General features: G+C 39.8%; 1 protein-coding gene across 4 annotated transcripts in view; it reads right to left on the bottom strand.

Annotated features, from left to right (window-relative positions):
- Positions 1-16,180, bottom strand: part of ERAP2 (endoplasmic reticulum aminopeptidase 2) — a 39,825-nt gene extending 23,645 nt beyond the window's left edge. Inside the window, exons 1-7 of one of the 4 annotated variants that reach the window (XM_057307243.1) lie at positions 15,615-16,080; positions 13,626-13,666; positions 11,882-12,576; positions 9,605-9,743; positions 5,934-6,068; positions 4,192-4,312; positions 1,755-1,909 (exon numbers count right to left, since the gene is read on the bottom strand). In XM_057307243.1, the coding sequence (XP_057163226.1) occupies positions 1,755-1,909; positions 4,192-4,312; positions 5,934-6,068; positions 9,605-9,743; positions 11,882-12,435 (1,104 nt within the window). In that variant the 5' untranslated portion in view covers positions 12,436-12,576; positions 13,626-13,666; positions 15,615-16,080. Of the gene's footprint in view, positions 1-1,754; positions 1,910-4,191; positions 4,313-5,933; positions 6,069-9,604; positions 9,744-11,881; positions 12,577-13,625; positions 13,719-15,499 lie in introns of those variants that run through there. The other 3 variants (XM_026498577.4, XM_048220959.2, XM_026498576.4) reach the window with 3 other exon arrangements.
- Positions 16,181-17,769: the final 1,589 nt, after the last annotated feature.

Raw genomic sequence — 17,769 nt, 5'->3', positions numbered from 1 at the left:
CAGTTAGGAATAGTGGTTTATTCATTCACTCAATAAATATCTATTGAGAACCTACTACATTACTGGCAACATGCCATATGTTAGAAATATAAAGATGTATATAATACAGCCTCTGCCCTAATACAAACGATGGAGGGCCACTGGTAGACAGATAAATGCATTAAAGCATTATGGTGCTATGATCAATGCCTGTACAAGGGATACTGAGGCTTCCAGAAGTTAAAAATAAATTCTTCTGGGAGCGTGCGTAAGTTAGTTAGGGAATGATTCATTTCCTGAGTCTTGCAAGGGGTCCTCAGCTATGTTGGGACTAGCGCGTGCTCTAGGCAGATTAAGTAGCAGGAGCAAAAGCACAGAGAAGCAACACAACCTGGCAGTTTGGAAATGGCGGATAGTCTAGGATGGCTAAAGTTTACGGCGTTGGTAAGAATGAGGTTGCAGAGACGCAGAAGAGCTCATCTTGGGCGCCTGGTATGCCATGCTTGGACCCCTGACCCACTCAGTTGGCATTGGCAGTCTTTGTCAGAGTGAATGGTTGTATGCAGATCAACGGGGGAGGCAAAACAGTCAAGATGAAAATTCCACTGCTGCTGCTTCAGCCCTAGGCTTTGCATCTCCATGAAAGAGAAGCTGTAAGAAGAAGGGCCAGAGGGACCTCAGAGGTAGAGTTCTCCAACTATTTCTCTATGAACCCCCAGATTCAGTCAAGGGCTTTACAGCTACCGGTGACTAATGATCAAAAGCCCTAAGATGGGCCAGTGGGGAGATTCTAAACCAGAGGAAGTCACAGGATGTTCTTCGAGTACAGGGCTGAGCATGGTTCCTATGTAATTGGGTACTTATTTGACTGCTTAAATAAAATCCAACTTATTATTATAATAATGATAAAGGATAAAGTTAAAAATTAAAAATCAGGTGTTACTAGCTTCTAGTAAATACAATGAAACTTGTCTACATGGTGAGAGAGAATTTCTGGGGCCCTTAATAATTCACTGTGTTACTAGGGATTTTCAGAAATGAAATAGAATGGAAATAGGGTCTGCTCTCTATGGAGTTAGTTTTACAGTTCCGTACTTGCATCTAGTACAGTGTTGATAGACGGGCCTTGGAAATCTTAGCCTGCAAGAAATGATAGCAGTAGCAGAGATCATTGCTGTCATCATTAATAACTCACACTTACTGAACGTGACAGGCACAGACACTTACCTGTAATTCTTCACAGCAGTTTCAAGAAGGAGGAACTATTATTAATTTAATTTTATAGAAGAAGACACTGAAGTTTAGAGAGTTAGGTAATGTGTCTAGGGTCAGCAGCCCATGAGTACTTGGACTTGAAGTATTCCCTCGCTATGGCCATATAATGACATGTTCCAACTGAAGGGAGATTGATTTTGTCCTAGATTAGGGTGTATGAGGAGAAATATTTTTAATAGAAATCTCTCCTTGTAGGGTTTCCAGTTCTGTGTCCTATGTATCTGCATAATCCATACCTTCTTTACTAAAATACATCAGAAGGCTTTGCCTTGAAGAGTTTTCGAGGATACAGTGGCCTCTCCTCTTGTGATAACATCCTGTGTGAGTCTCATAGTCTAGATTAAGATCTCTGCTACTTGACAACTATGTTTGGTTTGATAGTTTCCAAGTTTCTCTCTAAGGGTAAGATGATATAATTTTATGTTGTTTCAGGAAGCCCGTTGGTGTCCTGTACAATGCCTTTTTGGACTGATACTAAGAATTTCATGAGTCTCAGGTACCTGGTGTGCTAGTTCATGGGCTATGACTTTGGTGACCCATAGTTTATCAGAAGCAGAAGAAGTCTTAGTATCAAAGAGCAGTGATGTCTCTTTATACGTGATGAGGCCCCAATTTTCCATGGCTCCAGATTCAAAGTCAGGAATGGCAATTAGATCTAAGAAATAAGAACAACCAGATTTGATCATTATGGCTTCTGCACCGGAAATGGGATTTTCCTCCCCCTCAAATACATTGTGATCCTTTCATGTATAAGGAGACTTTCTAAAAACATCAAGACTATTGTAACATTGTCTTGTAGTTGCACTGAAAATAATCAGCGCCTGTTATTAAGCAGCATTAATTCTATCAGTACAGTTTTGGTTGTAGCTGAAGTAACCCGCCGGCATTTAACCATTTGTTTCTAAGCATGCTAAACTCAGCAAATAACTTGGGTGCATTAGTGCTAAGAAAATGATTTCTTTAAAAACACTCATATTGTATTTTATATTAATACTACTCAAAAACTTTGCGAGGTATCAAATAATTTCTAGTATGTTTGAGATTCATCAAAACATGTAATGAACTCGTTTCTATAAAAAAAGAGAACGATACAGGATTTTAACTTCAGGAAAACATCTTTCAGGAGCAATCTCTATTGTCAATATTTCAATTAATATTTCAAGACCGTTTGGCCTCTATTATGAGCAAGTGTCCTTTCTAAGGCAGTAGAGGAAAAAGCTGTGGGCATCAATTATTTCTGAACTCAACTTCCTTTTCAACATTGATATTTTCTCTACCTCTTAACAAAGTCTTGAGGGGAAAAAAGTGAAATTTAATCATCTTTAAGCAACTCAGGTATAACGTATATTAATTTATACTGTGTGTGTGTGTGTGTGTGTGTGTGTGTGTGTGTGTGTGTACCCTTTGCCATTGATGTCATGTAGGTTAGAAAATTTCTGGTTAATATTTAATCTTGAAATTTTTACTTTTTATTCTGCTAGGCCATTTTGGAAGAAGCACTGTTTGACTAAAAAGAAAGGTAATTTTTTTAAGCTGAAATGAACCAAGTCACTGGGCTTGTGATTACATTGTCTGGAATTAATACTGGTTAATTCTAGTGGATAAAAACAAATACGTATAAGACAATTGAAAGTAAATTAGCACTAATAAAGATTAGTATTCATTAGTACTTCAGATGTGGGAATAATTCCTTTTGTACATTGCACCGATGATTTTATATTAGTTGGATTATTTCCCATAGTCATTAGAGATACTTTTATCTGGTTTAATTTTTCCTAAACTGCACCTTCTTTTCAGTTATGTTTAAAATACATTTCATTTCATAGGGGCACCTGGGTGGCTCAGTCAGTTAAGCGTCTGCCTTCGGCTCAGGTCATGATCCCAGGGTTGTGGGATTGAGCCCCACATGGGGCTCTCTGCTCAGCAGGGAGTCTGCTTCTCCCTTCCTCTCTCCCTCTGCCTCCCCCACCCACCGCTTGCGCTCTTGCGCACGAGCTCTCTCTTCCTCTCTCTCAAAAGGTAAATAAAATCTTTAAAAAAATTAATTAAAATAGGTTGTTATTGGATCTTTCCTTGACTTTTGACATAGAGGACAACAATGGATTATGGGTAAGTTTAGTATATTTATACTAAAAAGCAGATAGAACTTGCACTATGATAATGCCCTGAGACTCAGGAACTATAAGAATAAGCCCTGGAAAAGTCTTTTGATGGTCCCTTTTGCCTCCTCTAAGGAAAAGCGGCACAGATTTTGGGGGCAAAGAGAGGCAAAGACATGATAAGGAGTATGTCTTAATTTCCCCAAGGGAGAAAAAAGTTTGTCACTGTCAGAAATTCTGAAAACTAATCTACATATGTTATGAAACTGAAGTGATGGCTTAATGTGTTCTGCAACATTACTAAAATCATAACTTTAATTTTTTCAGATAGAAAATTAAAACCAAGATAGACTATGTGTATCTTCCTATGTAAAGATCCACTAGTACCACATTCAAATCATCTATTTCCTCCAAGTCTTCTCCTATTTTTAAATCTGTGCCACATTCTTATCTTCCAACTTCAAATGCACCATAAACAGAGGGACAATTTTCAGCTGTTTACATAAGTCTTTGGTAAATTTTATAAAAGATTGCTGGTCTTGTACAAATATGGCATAGAAACAAGTTGTATGCTCTGGAAAATTCATCCAATTAAATCTAACATGCGATGCAGCTATTTTAATATGAACCTGATAAAAGAATAAAATGATCTTTAGTTCTCAGACTTCTCATAAATACTTTCTTTTCTACACTCAAGAACCATCTTGGAGGTACAAATTATTGCTTCCTGGGCTAACTGAACCTCTTCAGTACTCATTTAAATCACATATAAATACAAAAAAATCAAAGCAAGGTCTATAAGCAAAAATAAATGTAGTGACACGGAATTTGGACCTACCCAGTTTGGGGAGTGGATAGTTGATATCAAAGTAATTTTCATAAAAATCAAGTAGCTTTAATGATGCTTCCAAAGCGTAATGTGTTTGACTCCATTTGTCTGGGGATGCATAGACAGACACCTGGAAATGTTGATCAGAAGAAGTAGTCTGAATGTCACAAATCCTTGGCACAATTCCATTCCTAACAATCCTCACTCACAGAAAGGTAAACTGCATTTTTCAAGAAATTATTGTGATACAATTAAGCATGTTTTTGATGGGGATAAGATGTTCCATAAAGTAGTATAGAAAAAGTCAGTCTTAAAAATTATAAGCAACTCTATGTCTCCTGTTATAACCCATTCCCTTGGTGCTCATATGTAAATTTCAAGCTATATGAATCCACTATATCCTGAGAGCCCACTTGAGCTCATCACTGTCATGCATTCTAGCACTTGAGTGCTAGCCTTCCAGAATTGTGTCCACCAGCACAAGTCAAATAAAACATAGGTGTATGAGTTGGAAAGCTTTCAAGAACTTAGTGGACCCCCCTTCCTATCTAGTTGACTTTAAACCCAAAAATCCCTGAATATGTTCCTTTACTCCCTCCCCAAGTAAATAACCACTGAGTGGAAAAAATAAAATTACATTCCACTTTTATTGGGTTTCAAGCATGGTGGTAATTTCATTTCATGATCTGCTTTCATGCTCTGAATTAATTACCTGAAGTCCCTCAGAACTTTTATAGGAAGGTATGCTGATAGTTAATAATAAAGCCGTTTTTTGATGGCTTATCAGGCACAGTGCTAAATGTGTACATGTGAAGTCTAATTGAATACTCTCAACAACCTTATGAAAAGATGGAAATACATGGAAATTAAGTAACTTGCTCCAAGTCACCCAGATAGAGAATTGCAGAGCTGGGATGTGAAACCTAGGAAGCTGACCAGAACCTGCCTTCCTAAAGTAAAGTGCCATCTGACTGTTATCCATGCAGAATCTGAGTGCAGAGCTGCTGTTACATATCTAGATGCATTGCCCATAATATATATCTACATATCCGTAAGTATAATACGTTTATAAATTAAAATAGCCATTTTCTGGCTGTTTTTCATAAGCATTATTTTATGGTTCTTTGAATGTTTTTATGTCTACATTTGGTTCTTCGGGGTAAGGAGATGCTGATGTCTCTACTGATATTTGCAAAACTCTGTAAGATACTCATTGGGTATTGTAAATTTTTGCAAATAATGAAGACTCTAAAAATTATGAAGTTTACCTCTCATTGAGGGGGGAAAAGTTATAGAAAAAATTGGAAACAATGTGAATGTCCCAAAATAAGATGCTGATTAAAAATTTTTTGGTACTTCCATGCAGTATAACACTAAGCAATTATTAATGTAATATTATAGAAAGTTCCATAAAATGTATTATAAAAATATTGTGGAAAAATTTAATGGCATTCGTTCTTATGGTATATTATGGTAAAAACAGAGTTAAATAATCTTAAACATTATTTTGTGAAAGTGAGTATACACAATTATTGTAAACACTCTCATACACTGACATACATACAGAAAATATTCAGGAAGCTTACACCAATATTATCAGTAACTCTATCTTGGTGATGGGATTTATGAGTAATTTGTTTTTTGCCTGTTTTGTGAAACAAACATGATACTTTGAAATAAGGAAAAAAAGCCTAAGAAAATAAAAGCTCATTGCTCTCAGGACAGTATATAAAATTAGAATTCAGTCTCACCTTGACCCCTGAGGAGGTGGTGCCACTCACAGAATTGAAATCACAAACTATGTAAGCTACAAGGTATGTACTCATTTTCACCGTAGTTTCAAAATGATCTTCTAAGAGGCCTCCTTCAAGTTCAATTGTCTTAACCTACAGGAAGGGGAAAAAATAGTATTTGAAAATTGTAGTATTTTATAACAATGCCTATGACTGAAGCCGGTGAGTTAGAGGAAGGTCCTGACACGTTGAAGGACACTTGATCATATTATAGAAGATCAATGGCCCCTCATAATATCCTGTGACCTCTCCTCCCTTTTTTTCTTTTAGCCCTGGACTTCCTCTAAGTCATCATGTGCCACTTTTGGGATCTCAAAATGATGCAAAATCTTATTTTGCTGCTGAAAGCATAAAAGTATTTTAGATGTTTCTACTTTCTTGAAATGCAGTAGTCTCCAACACTGGCATAAGTTTGAGGTCTGCACTTCTAAGCAAAATATCAAAGATATTTTGTTCTATAATAGATCTCCGTTGCAGAAGAAAATGGGACGCAAAACTGCGAAATACTTTCCATGATCTTTTAGTCCTCTTATTATTTATGTGTGAGGCAGGTGTTACTTCACAGGTGAAGAAACAGAGTCTCAGAAATGTTAACTGAATTGCCCAAGATCACCAAGCTGGCTCCACAGGAAGATGTGGATGTGACCGTGTGACTCCAAAGACATTGCTCATTCTTTCACTCGCTGTGTGACAGCTTGAGTCATAGTCTTATTTTATCTTTGCCTCATTGATTCAGCAATAAAAGCAGGCAGGCCAAAGAGGTCATTAGTAATTTAAGCTTCTGCCTATCTACGAAAGAAGTAAGAAGTTTTAAGCCTACAGACTGGTCAGTCACATCTATCAAATTTGCTGAGTAATTACCAAATTCTATCTTTATTTGCTCAGGATAGCTTGTCCCAGAAATGGTCTCCACCATGGTATAATGCCCCAAAATACTGAATGGATACAGATCCAGTAACCTGAAAATACCACTTTCTGTACATTGGTAACAACTCTTAGACTAGCTTTCCCCTCCCAACCTCCCTTTTAAGGCATCAGGCTTGCGACAGCACTAACCAGGGCTTGTCAAGCACGTTTTATCTATTTGGATAAGATTGCAGTTTGCTTTGGCAAGAGCAAATAGCTTGAAGTATTACCAGAAACTGCCTAGCCTACTTAAATGACAAATGTTTATGCTGTTTAATTCTATAGTATTTGATTCTACAGAATTCTATAAAAAAGAAAAAATGAGGTCCTAAGTTTTAACAAAGCAGAAGACACTGACCAAAGACTTTAAGAAAGGTAGCGGTATATATAGGACTGTGATATACATAAAAATATATAAATCACAGTAATTAACTTGTAGGATATATATATCAAATACCAAATATATATATCCTACAAGTTTACTTTGCAGAACAACAATCTCTTTTTTTAAGAATCTGATTCAACCAGAATTCTATAAGCACATACTTCCACCAGAGGCAAGGATTACGGTAGAGGCTGAGGAGAGGGCATTATGACTTATGACCAAACTCAGTAAAAAACCATTTGGTCAAGTGTGTTAGAGGCGGGAGGGAGGAGGCAGAAGGCTGTGGGACTGTGGGGGAACGAGGGTCTCTGACACTGGACACTGGTGGCAGCAGTGGTTAGGAGACGGATGGGCGTTCCCTCTGATTTCTCCCCTCTCTGATTTCTTCCCTCTCAGGAACCTGGAGCGAACCATGTAGATTAACATTGCCTTAAATGGAAGTGCATGGGGTGTTAGTGTTCGTTCTTCCAGGATGATGATGTAATCTCCAAGTACAGAGCACTTGTTGCTAGACAAGGATTTAGCTCTTTCTCAATATTGGCCGGACTTTACTTACATAGCAAGTGTCACAAGCAGGTGTGCGTTCCTTTAAGGAATGAAGGGGACAAAGAAATGCCCCAAAGATATGCTGCCTCCACTAGTACTTGGCTGGCTGCCTCACGTCCCTGAAATCTTGTATTCTTCACCAAGCATATTGAGAACTTCGCATGTGTTGCTTCTTCTCAGCAACCCATAACCCAACTTTACTGCCGCAGTGATTGTCCACAGAGTAAGATTGTAGCACGACTTCAGTTGTCCTTTTCTGGCCAACCATGAAAGCCGGGGTCGGGCACGTCAGTGAGAAGCAGAAAGTTAAGCCAGTATTTGCTGGAAAAGGCATGATCCAGAGAAGTGGACAATGCAGTTGAAGCAATGCAAATAGTCAAGGATCGTATAAAATATTTTAAAAATATACACTTATTTGTCTTAAATATGAGAAGTTACTGGAGGTTTCTATAGATAAAAGAATTTAGATTCTAATATAATGAAATGGCAATTATGTTTGCGTCACATTTTAATGAAAAGGCTTTAAAGTAATTATATTTTTACTTCCCCTCCGTGATTATTCATATGGAAAATGACATCAATAAAAAGCTGCCGGGGAAGAGACTGAACTGCTCTTAAATGAACGTACAGTTAGAAAGCGGCTTGGAGTTCTAATAGAGGATCATTTTTATCCAGAAATGAGCGGGCTAATTAAATTGCTGTCTGGGTGATCAGGGAAAAACTAGGGTATGTGTCACGTGGGGTATTGTCACTGTTCCCCTCGATCTGCTCTGTCAGTACAGCAGTTACCTTTACCAGCGTGAAACAGAAATCTAGGGAAATTCCGTGTCTCGTGTTATGGACTCATTTCTCCCCTTCAGCCATAGCGGCTGATCACTGTGGAGGCCAGAGAGAAAACTGGGGTAGGGCTGCTTGCTGGCTTAGGATGGCCCCGCTGCTTTCTGGGTGCTCATTTTGCTGAAGCACGATCAGAAGAGCCTCTATGCTTGTCTCACTTTCCAAGCAGCCGTTGGGAAATATTTTATATTTTGTCCCACATCACAAATGGCAAGCACATCATTAGTGAGGAAATATCCAATGAGGCCCGCGGTCAGCCGTATCTTTCAGAGTCTCTGAATTTTGAGTGTAAAATAAAGCATTCAAACGTCTCTTTCAGTTAAAAAAAGTGTATCACTACCATAGATGATTTTCATAGATAATTTTAAGACTTACCATGGAATTAAAAAAACGGGGGGGATTTCTAAGTTCCATCAGAAACCACTAGAGCAGAATTCCCAGGGTGAAGCCCAGGCAGGGTTCTCTAGATCCTTCCCACTCTCAATGCGATGCGACCAACAGCAGTCGCATCACCTGGGAGCTTGTTAAAAAGGCCAAACTTTGAGCCTCACGGGTGCCAAGCCGAATCAGAATCTAAATTTTAACCAGATACTCTGATGATTCATCTCAACATTAAAGTCTGAGAAGTGCTGCTCTGGGTGGTTCTGAATTTCATCATTGGCCAAGTAACACAGATCAAAAAAGGACATTGTTTCCATAGGAATACAAATCAAATATAAATCACTTTGTTGTTGTTGTTGTTGTTAACTTCCGCTATAACAATGTCCCAAACAGAATGATGTTAAAATCTAGAAGGATTTGGGTTATTATATAATATGAAGATGGAGAAAACAAATTAATGGCTTAAATCTTGAAAACAAGAAATTGTTAAAAAAAAAAAAAGAAAAAGAAATACAATAAAGACCAAGGCTGAACTTGAGAATGATTCCCCCAAAGTTTCTGCAAGTGACAATACCTTTGGCATGTTGGAGAGTGCAACGTGTCCACTTTCTCTTCTCATCTTGATGGAAAAGTTGGCTTTAAGCGATGGCTCATCAAAGCAAGGGAAGGCCATGCGTGCTTCAGTTGGCTCAAAATCCGTTACTGCAATTATTCTGTGAAACGAAGAAACCACCGGCCAGAATTTTACAAGTGAAACCAAGAAAAGAAATGAACTATACCTTCAGAACACAGCTTATCAAACCTGGAGGTGATATATTTGATTTCTCAAACTATAATCTTAGTGAATCTAGGCTGTCTTTTTAAATAAAACAGGGGTAAAATTTTGGTTAGCAGCTGCCAGTCATGAATAATGCACAGTGCTGGGCACTCTGCTTATATGACTTCCTTCATACTCATAGTAGACAAGGATATTTAGACTCAGGAAATTTGAGTAACCTTAACAGGATCCTTCGCTACTAAATGAGATAGGCATGCCCAGTCAATTAGATAGTAGATAAGTACCATCTCTAAGGAGGGGCTTCAGTCGATGATTTGAATACTTGTGAATATGAGTGATGTCTTAGGTTGTGTCCTCAGAAAGCAGACCCTGCTTTATTAAAAACGTGCCTCCAGGAGATGTTAAGGAGGTAGGTAAGGAGTGAAGGAAGCAGGATAGGATAGAAGAAAAAGCCAGGCTGGATCAGCTCCGGTCTGATCTCTGGGGAGCTCTGGAATGGAGACTACACCTTTAAGTTTTCCCCTACTAGAGGCAAGGAGCTGAGATTTCATATTTTGTACCCCGGGGTGGGGGGGCTAACTCCCAGGAAATTCTAGCTTTCTCTGCTTGCCAGCAAAGCATCTCCAGCCCTCAGACTATCATAGGTACATAGATATTCTAACAAATCTCTATACCCCGTCACCTTGATAATGCCTGACATTGTATAATTACAGATATATTCTTTGGACTCAAAGCTTCAGTTAAGAAACAAACCTGGAGAAGGAGGGGAGAATAAAAAAATCTCTAGGGTCAGATAAAGGGTGAGAAGGGCCAGGAGGGGAAAAAAGAGGGGCTGTCAGGATATTTTTGCCTCAATTTACTTCGTTTCTATAATACAGAGTGGAAAATGGGCTGGGGATCGAAACGATTTGATTTGCTCGGATCTTCAGGCTTTATTTGGATTTGGTAGAAAAATATAAAGGAATTCTCCAAATATAAAGGAATTCTCCAAATATAAAGGAATTCTACAAATATAAAGGAATTCTCCAGGCCTGGAATAATTTTCACAAATGTGAAATTTTGCTTACAGTAAGTCTACAGTGGGAAAGCAAAAAGTTTAATATCTTTTTCTGTTACTTGCACAAGTAATTTTAGTTCTGCATGTGAAGTAGTGACTTCTTGCTTCTCAAAGAACTATTGTTGACTGGATTATTTTTATATTTTAGGTTAAGTTGTGTGTGTGTGTGTGTGTGTGTGTGCAAAAGAGAAAGAGAGTAAGAGAGAGAGAGCACTTGCTGTTCCCTTGCTTGGAGATACGCTACCCAAAGATGTCCTCAGAATTTTCTCCTTTTTTCAAAAAACATTATTCTCAGTTTAAATGCATCTCCTTGGCAAGGACTCTCCTGACCACTTAGATCAATGAGTTCCAATCCCCAGCTATGCTTTCTTTCTATTACAGCACCTCGTTTTATTTCCTTCGTAGCATTTATCACTTACCTTGTCCATTTAATTTGTTTTCTTGTCCTGTTTGTCTCTTCCCACATATCTCACCACTATGCATTCAATGCCTAGAACAGTGCCTGGCACATGGCATGTGCTCAGTAAATGGGAGCTCATTAAACTGACGATATTTCTCAATTCTCTAAACACACTTGTTCCTGCCTCCTGGATTTGAGTCATGACATTTCTTGGGCAATGTACACATGCTCTCACTTCCTTTCTCTCAACCCAAACCTCACTTGCGTTTCCTTCTGGTCCCAGATCAAGACTCACCTCCTTTGAGAAGCCTTCCCTATTTCAGCTTTCCGCGCTGCGCCCATCCTTCCCCCTAGCATAGCAACATATATGTCTCAACACGGTCACATACTGGTCTCTTCTCCTTGTCATTCTCCCTCTAGTTGTTTATGACTCTGCATGCTGTGTTCTCATCTTTACTGAGATTTCCTTAAGAAATAGTAGAGCTGCTGCTTCTTCCAAGTTTCCCATTGTTCATTGAGCTTTTCATAAATGACTGCTGAAATGTGCTCCTGGCAAAGAGATGTAACCCATAAGGAAAGTATCACAAGAGACTAAACAGCTAGAGCAATGGCCTACCTTGTTTTACCACCACGAGTTCTGTATGTGCTTTTATAAAACCCTTCAAAACCATTGGCTAACTTGGCCTGGAAGTCGATAGCCACAGAGTATCTCAAATCAGCCATAAGTTTCTCTGGAGCCAACAGCGCAATTTGTTGATGAGCAGGATAACTCAAAACATTCAGCCTTTTTCCTGGTTTCCCGTATCTCAAATCTTCCTCTGATTGAAGGACGACATTCATGATTTCAAGGTCTTTGCTGTGCAAGATGATAAATTGGGTGGCATCTCTGACCAAGACTTCAATCTTCTCAGAACCAACAAAGTCCAGGGAGGTGAGATTTGGATGGACCAGAAGGTCATAGTGGAGGGGAATGACCATGCTGGGGAGCCTTAGCTCGTTCCAAGGAAATGGTTCCCCATTGGTGGCTACGGGGAGTGCCCCAGGGTCATTATTGAATGGATCAATAGATGACATTGAAAATTGAGAACAAATGTACATTTTGGGCATGATGGTTGAGCAGTAAAATCCCATATAAATATTAAATATCAGTTTTCTCCATGGGTTAGCCATTGCAGAAGAATGGATACTAAATCTAGTCTCTAGAACACAAATTAATATCCAGGCTAAGTCTCATAATTCACTATAGCACGGTACTAGCTCCAGTTACGTCACACCGGAGCTGAACAATATGTTTCAATAAATGGATTTGATCTAGAAAGAAAAAAAGAAACATTCATAGCATGTCAAAAAAGAATTCAATTAATAAATACATCATTAAAAAATAAAAGTATGTATATAAATGGAGAAAACCTGTTTTCTTAGAATCAAGCCAAATAACCACACAATAAAGTAGAAATTGAGCTATCATTTGGTTATTACAAAAAAATCCTGTAGAGGCCAAATGAAAGGACTCTACCTTAAAATTTCAGGTATAGAATTCCCTTTGCATTCCTATGCAACAAACATCAGGCAGGTACGCAAATTCATTGTGTGTTAAATGTTTTTAACATTCGGCTACATCGTTCTAGCTGTATCCTGGACACTTGAAAATAAGCTGCACCAGTGGTCTGTATTTTGTCTTGAGTCACAAAGAAACTTTATATTCTTCAGATACCAGGTATAATTATTAACAGCATTGAACTTCACCTCTTTCAATGAATAACATCATCTGAATGGCCTTATTCTATGGCTGTTGGTGGAAAGGATGCTGGTCAAGTTAAGTCTTTACCCTTGGCATATTTCTAATATAACAAAAGCTATAAAAATAAAATTTGGGTTTATAATATTCTTAGAATATTTAAGAAATTGTTTTGGTGCTCTTCATCTTAGGCTACTTTTGAAAATGCAAGTAAATCAAACTGAATTCACTGCCTCTAAATAGAACTGACTTTTTCTTATTAGAAGGGTAAAACAACAATATATACAATGAGAACAAACAATACCATTTAGTTGACTCAACTCCAGCTCCCCCCCTGCCACCTGCCTCTATTGACCTCCTCCCAGCTCCAACTCAGTCCATGAATGGCTTCCTTTCCTCTTCCTTTTTATCATTAGCAAGCTCTTCAGAATTAATTATGCAAATAGTTACTTTAATTTTCCAATTTGTAGTATTATTGCAGACAAGCAGGTATGATTAAAGGACCACCACCAACAACAACAACGAAGAAGAATGGTGAAATAATCATTTCAAAGCCAAGGTATGGAAACAACCTAAGTGTCCATCAATAGATGAACAAATAAAGGTGACGTGGTATACACACCTGCAATAAGCTGTTATTCAGCCACGAGAAAGAAGAAAAGCCTGCCAATTGCAAGAACATGGAATGAACTTGAGGACATCGTGCTAAGTGAAATAAGTCAGACAAAGACAAATAAATACTGTGTATCCCATGAATGTGTGGAATCTAAAAAAGCTGAACTTGGAGAAACAGAGTAGAGTGGTGGTTACCAGGAGTTGTGCACTGGGGGAAATGGGTACAAACTTCCAGTTATTAGATCTAGGGATCTAATGTACAGCATAGTGATTATAGATAATCATACGGTATCTTGCACTTGAATGTTGAATAGATTCTCAATGTCCTCTCAAAAGAGTAGATCTGTAACTTTCTCACCACAAAAAGGAAATGGTAATTGTGTGATGGGATGGAGGTGTTAGCTAATGCTACGGTGGTAATCATTTTGCAATATATAAATGTATCAAATCAAGGTGTTATACGCGTTACTTTTTTTTTTAAAGATGTTATTTATTTATTTGAGAAAGAGAGAGAGAGTACAAGCAAGAGGAGCAGCAGAGGGAGATGGAGAAGCAGGCTTCCCATTGGGCAGGGAAGCTGTTGTGGGGCTCGATCCCAGGACCCTGGGATCATGACCTGAGCCAAAAGCAGACGCTTAACCAACTGAGCCACCCAGGTGCCCAAGGGGTTGCACATTTTAAACTTACACAATGTTATCATGCCAGTTATATCTCAATAAAGCTGGGGAAGATTTTTTTAATTAAAGAAATAATGACACTTCTATCTTTTTTAGATAAGCATGAAATTATGACGAGGGGCGCCTGGGTGGTTCAGTTTGTCGAGCGTCTGACTCGTGGTTTCAGCTCAGGTCATGATCTCAGGGGCTTGAGACTGAGCCCCGCATCAGGCCCCACACTCACAGGAAGTCTGCTGGAGATTCTCTCTCCCTCTTGCTCTGCCCCTCCTCTCGCCTGCTTTTTCTCTCTCTCTCCCTCTCTGTCAAAGAAACAGATCTTTGGGGAAAAAAAATTATGGCTACCAAACCTCGGTGTTCAAGCACCTCTGACACACAAAACCATAACTGATCTATTAGCTTAAATTTCTGAACGTTTAAACAATGAAAATGTTTGGAAAATTGGTTATTTGATAGGTCATAGGCTTAGGAATCAGAGTGCTTAGATTCTAGTATTAGTTCCAGCACACTTACTGATATAATTTTGGGCAAATTTTCTTATGTTTTGAGCCTAAGTTTCCTCGCCTTATAAAATAGTTAGTATACTATATACTATAGTATCCTCACTTTAGGAGGATTAAATGAAATAATTCATGTGGAGAATTTGGCACAGCACCACAATTAACATACACAAAGCACATGATGAATGTTAAACATTCAATTATTATTGTGATTATTATCACTTGAGTTCTCCGGCATAAATTAAGGATTATTTCTGCCCCCACTTATAGCAGACACACTCCAAGAAAGCTGTATTTTATTGGTAAGACTAGAGAGAAAGGCCTTGCTTTTTATTCATATAGCCTTTAACTTAAGATCTAGGAAGGACTTGAAGGGCCAGCTTGTACGTCTTTGGGGCTCTGATAAAGAAATGAGGGGAAGTGATTTTCCCAAAATCACGTGGGAAATTTCAAGCAAAATTGGGACTAAAATAGAGCCCGTGATCCTTGGTCTGGGGGACTTTCCTTTATATTCTCTAGCACTTCAGTGAACAAAACATCCTGGGTTCCAAATGGGAATTGCAGCAAATGTTTGGGAAAGGCTAAAAGATCTCCGGAAGAGAGTGAGTCAGTAAAGCAGAAGGACTCTTAAATCAAGTCCCAACCTTCACCTCATTTACATTCCAAAGCAGTAATGCCAGATTGACCCCCTCTCCCCACAGCCTCACCTCACAGGACACGAGCTCCTCACCACAGCAATTTTATACCTTAAGTTCCAATTATCATTCTCACTGAAAAGTTCGGAGTTTTAAGAAAAATTGAAGAGAAATGCTGATGTGTTACCTTAATCCACGCTGCTGCAGATTTGAATGAAGGGGAATTTACTTTTGTTTCACTTTCTGTTCTGGTAAACCCCGGAACTTGGCATACTTTGATTACAGCACTGGCTGGTTCGTTATAGTATAGACGAATGGGGCTTAGGACAAGAGCTTTAGTCCAAAAAGCACAAGGCTCACCCCTGCTTCAAGCCCTCCTCCATCATCTGTGACTGACTCTATAATTATTTTGATTCTGCCCCTCTCAAGTTTGTTATGAAGTCCTTTCGATTCTTCACTTTCAATCTCTTTTTGTCCAACTTTCAAAAAATGCCCACAGATTAAAGTAGTCAAGGTCCTCATGACTCCCCACAGTGGCCTTCAAACAAGGCTCCCTGGCCCCTCTAGGCCAGGTCCAGCAGTGTCCTGGTCCTATGCCAGCCAGCAGATCCCTCATTCACGGGCAGCTTGATCATGCCACGCCCAGCTTCAAACCTTCCCGCACTTTCCTCCTGTTTACACAGAGATGCAGGTCCCATGTGGAGACCATGGAGGGCCAACTGCAGCCTGTGTGTCACACGGACTCTCGCATGCTGTCTGGTTGTTTTGTCTAGTGCATTAAAGGGCAATGCACCCACACCAGTGTTAATCTCAAGGGAAACATAACAAGCTTGACTCCTACTGTCCCACAGACCTTCCTCATCCTCTGGTATTTGTGCTTCGTCCTGAGGTGCAATGGAGTTTGCAACCTGTGCTTTGGCTCAACATTCCAGTGCTGCCATGATTAGATCCTAGTTAACTCTCAAGCCTTCATTTTTTTTCTCTTTAGGTATTTTTTCACGTCAACCTGGATAAATAATTTGATGAAGCAGAGAAGCAAAAGCCCAGGAGGGCTAGAGGGGCCAGAGGCACAGGGTTGAATGGGGCCCCTCAGGGTGGCATTTCATGTAGTTGTGTAGTTGGAAGGGCACCATGGGGGTGGGGAGGCTGGCTGGAAACAGGTGAGTGGGGAAAAGGGGACAAACAAGAGGAGGCACCCCTGCAGACTCCTGGGTATTCTGCAGCAGGGGAGGGAAGGGGCAAAGGATGTAGAGGAAACTGGGGGTGCTTTGGTGACCTTCCCTGTCACAGGGCCCAGCTCAGCGTGTGTGTTCCCAGAACTCTGCCCTGCCCTTGAGAACAGAAGCGATGAGGGAGAAGGAGGAAGCAGAGTTCCGGGACTGGGCAGCACATTCTTAGAAGACAAAGTTGAGTAAGGTCCAGGTGACTTCACAGCTTATTACTTAGAAAGGTTTCTCACCAAAAAGGGTTTCTAATTTTTTTTCTCCTGATAACAGAATAAGCTTTGGGATATTAGTGGCCCAGGGAACTCACATATCTCACTCTTTCACTTTCCCCTGAGCTTCTGAACTGTTCCTCGCTCAGACGCCCCTTATTGGCTCTCTCTAAAACAGGAGCACTCTTGGGACGCGTGGGTGGCTCAGTCCATTAAGCGTCTGTCTTGAGCTTGGGTCATGATCTAAGGGTCCTGGGATCAAGCCCCATGTTGGCCTCCCCACTCAGTGGGGAGTCTGCTCGTCCCTCTCCCTCTGCCCTTCCCCCTGCTCGTGCTCTCTCTCTCTCAAATAAATACATAAAATCTCCTAAAAAATAAAATAAAATAATAAAAAATAAAACAGGAGCACTTCTACATGAATCCATCCCTGACTGCCACCACCCAGGGTCTATCACCTCAGCCTGCTTAAATTTTTCCTTCTTAGCTTGCCCACTGCTGATACTACATTCCGTATTGGGGTATTTGTCTGTTTCAGCTGTCTCTCGCTAGAACGAAAGCTTCTTGCAGGCAGGGAGTCTGTCTGCTTTGCTCACTCCCAAATGCCCGGAGCCTGGAGCAGAGCCTGGCCTGTCAGTTCATACCTGCTGACTGAGTGAATGCATTTGCAATATTCGCCAGTTTTTTTCTTTCCTCCTTTTCAGATTGCCCTGTACTCGCTCCATGCTTCAGGCAGACAAGGGAACTTTATATCCCTGGATGTGCCCAGCATGTCCCTGTCTTCCTGAAGCCTCACTCCATGCCCGATACAGCTCTCTCAGTGTTCCCTGCGGAAACCTGCTTGTCACAAGGCAAATGCCACCTTGGAAGTGACACAGGCTCCCTTCCAGTCCCTAACTATAGGCACTTG

This window comes from Ursus arctos, unplaced genomic scaffold (genome assembly GCF_023065955.2).
Source record: "Ursus arctos isolate Adak ecotype North America unplaced genomic scaffold, UrsArc2.0 scaffold_5, whole genome shotgun sequence".
Classification (NCBI taxonomy): Eukaryota; Metazoa; Chordata; class Mammalia; order Carnivora; family Ursidae; genus Ursus; species Ursus arctos.
The sequence above is the reverse complement of the archived record's forward strand: the minus strand, read 5'-3'. Positions and strand labels throughout refer to the sequence as shown.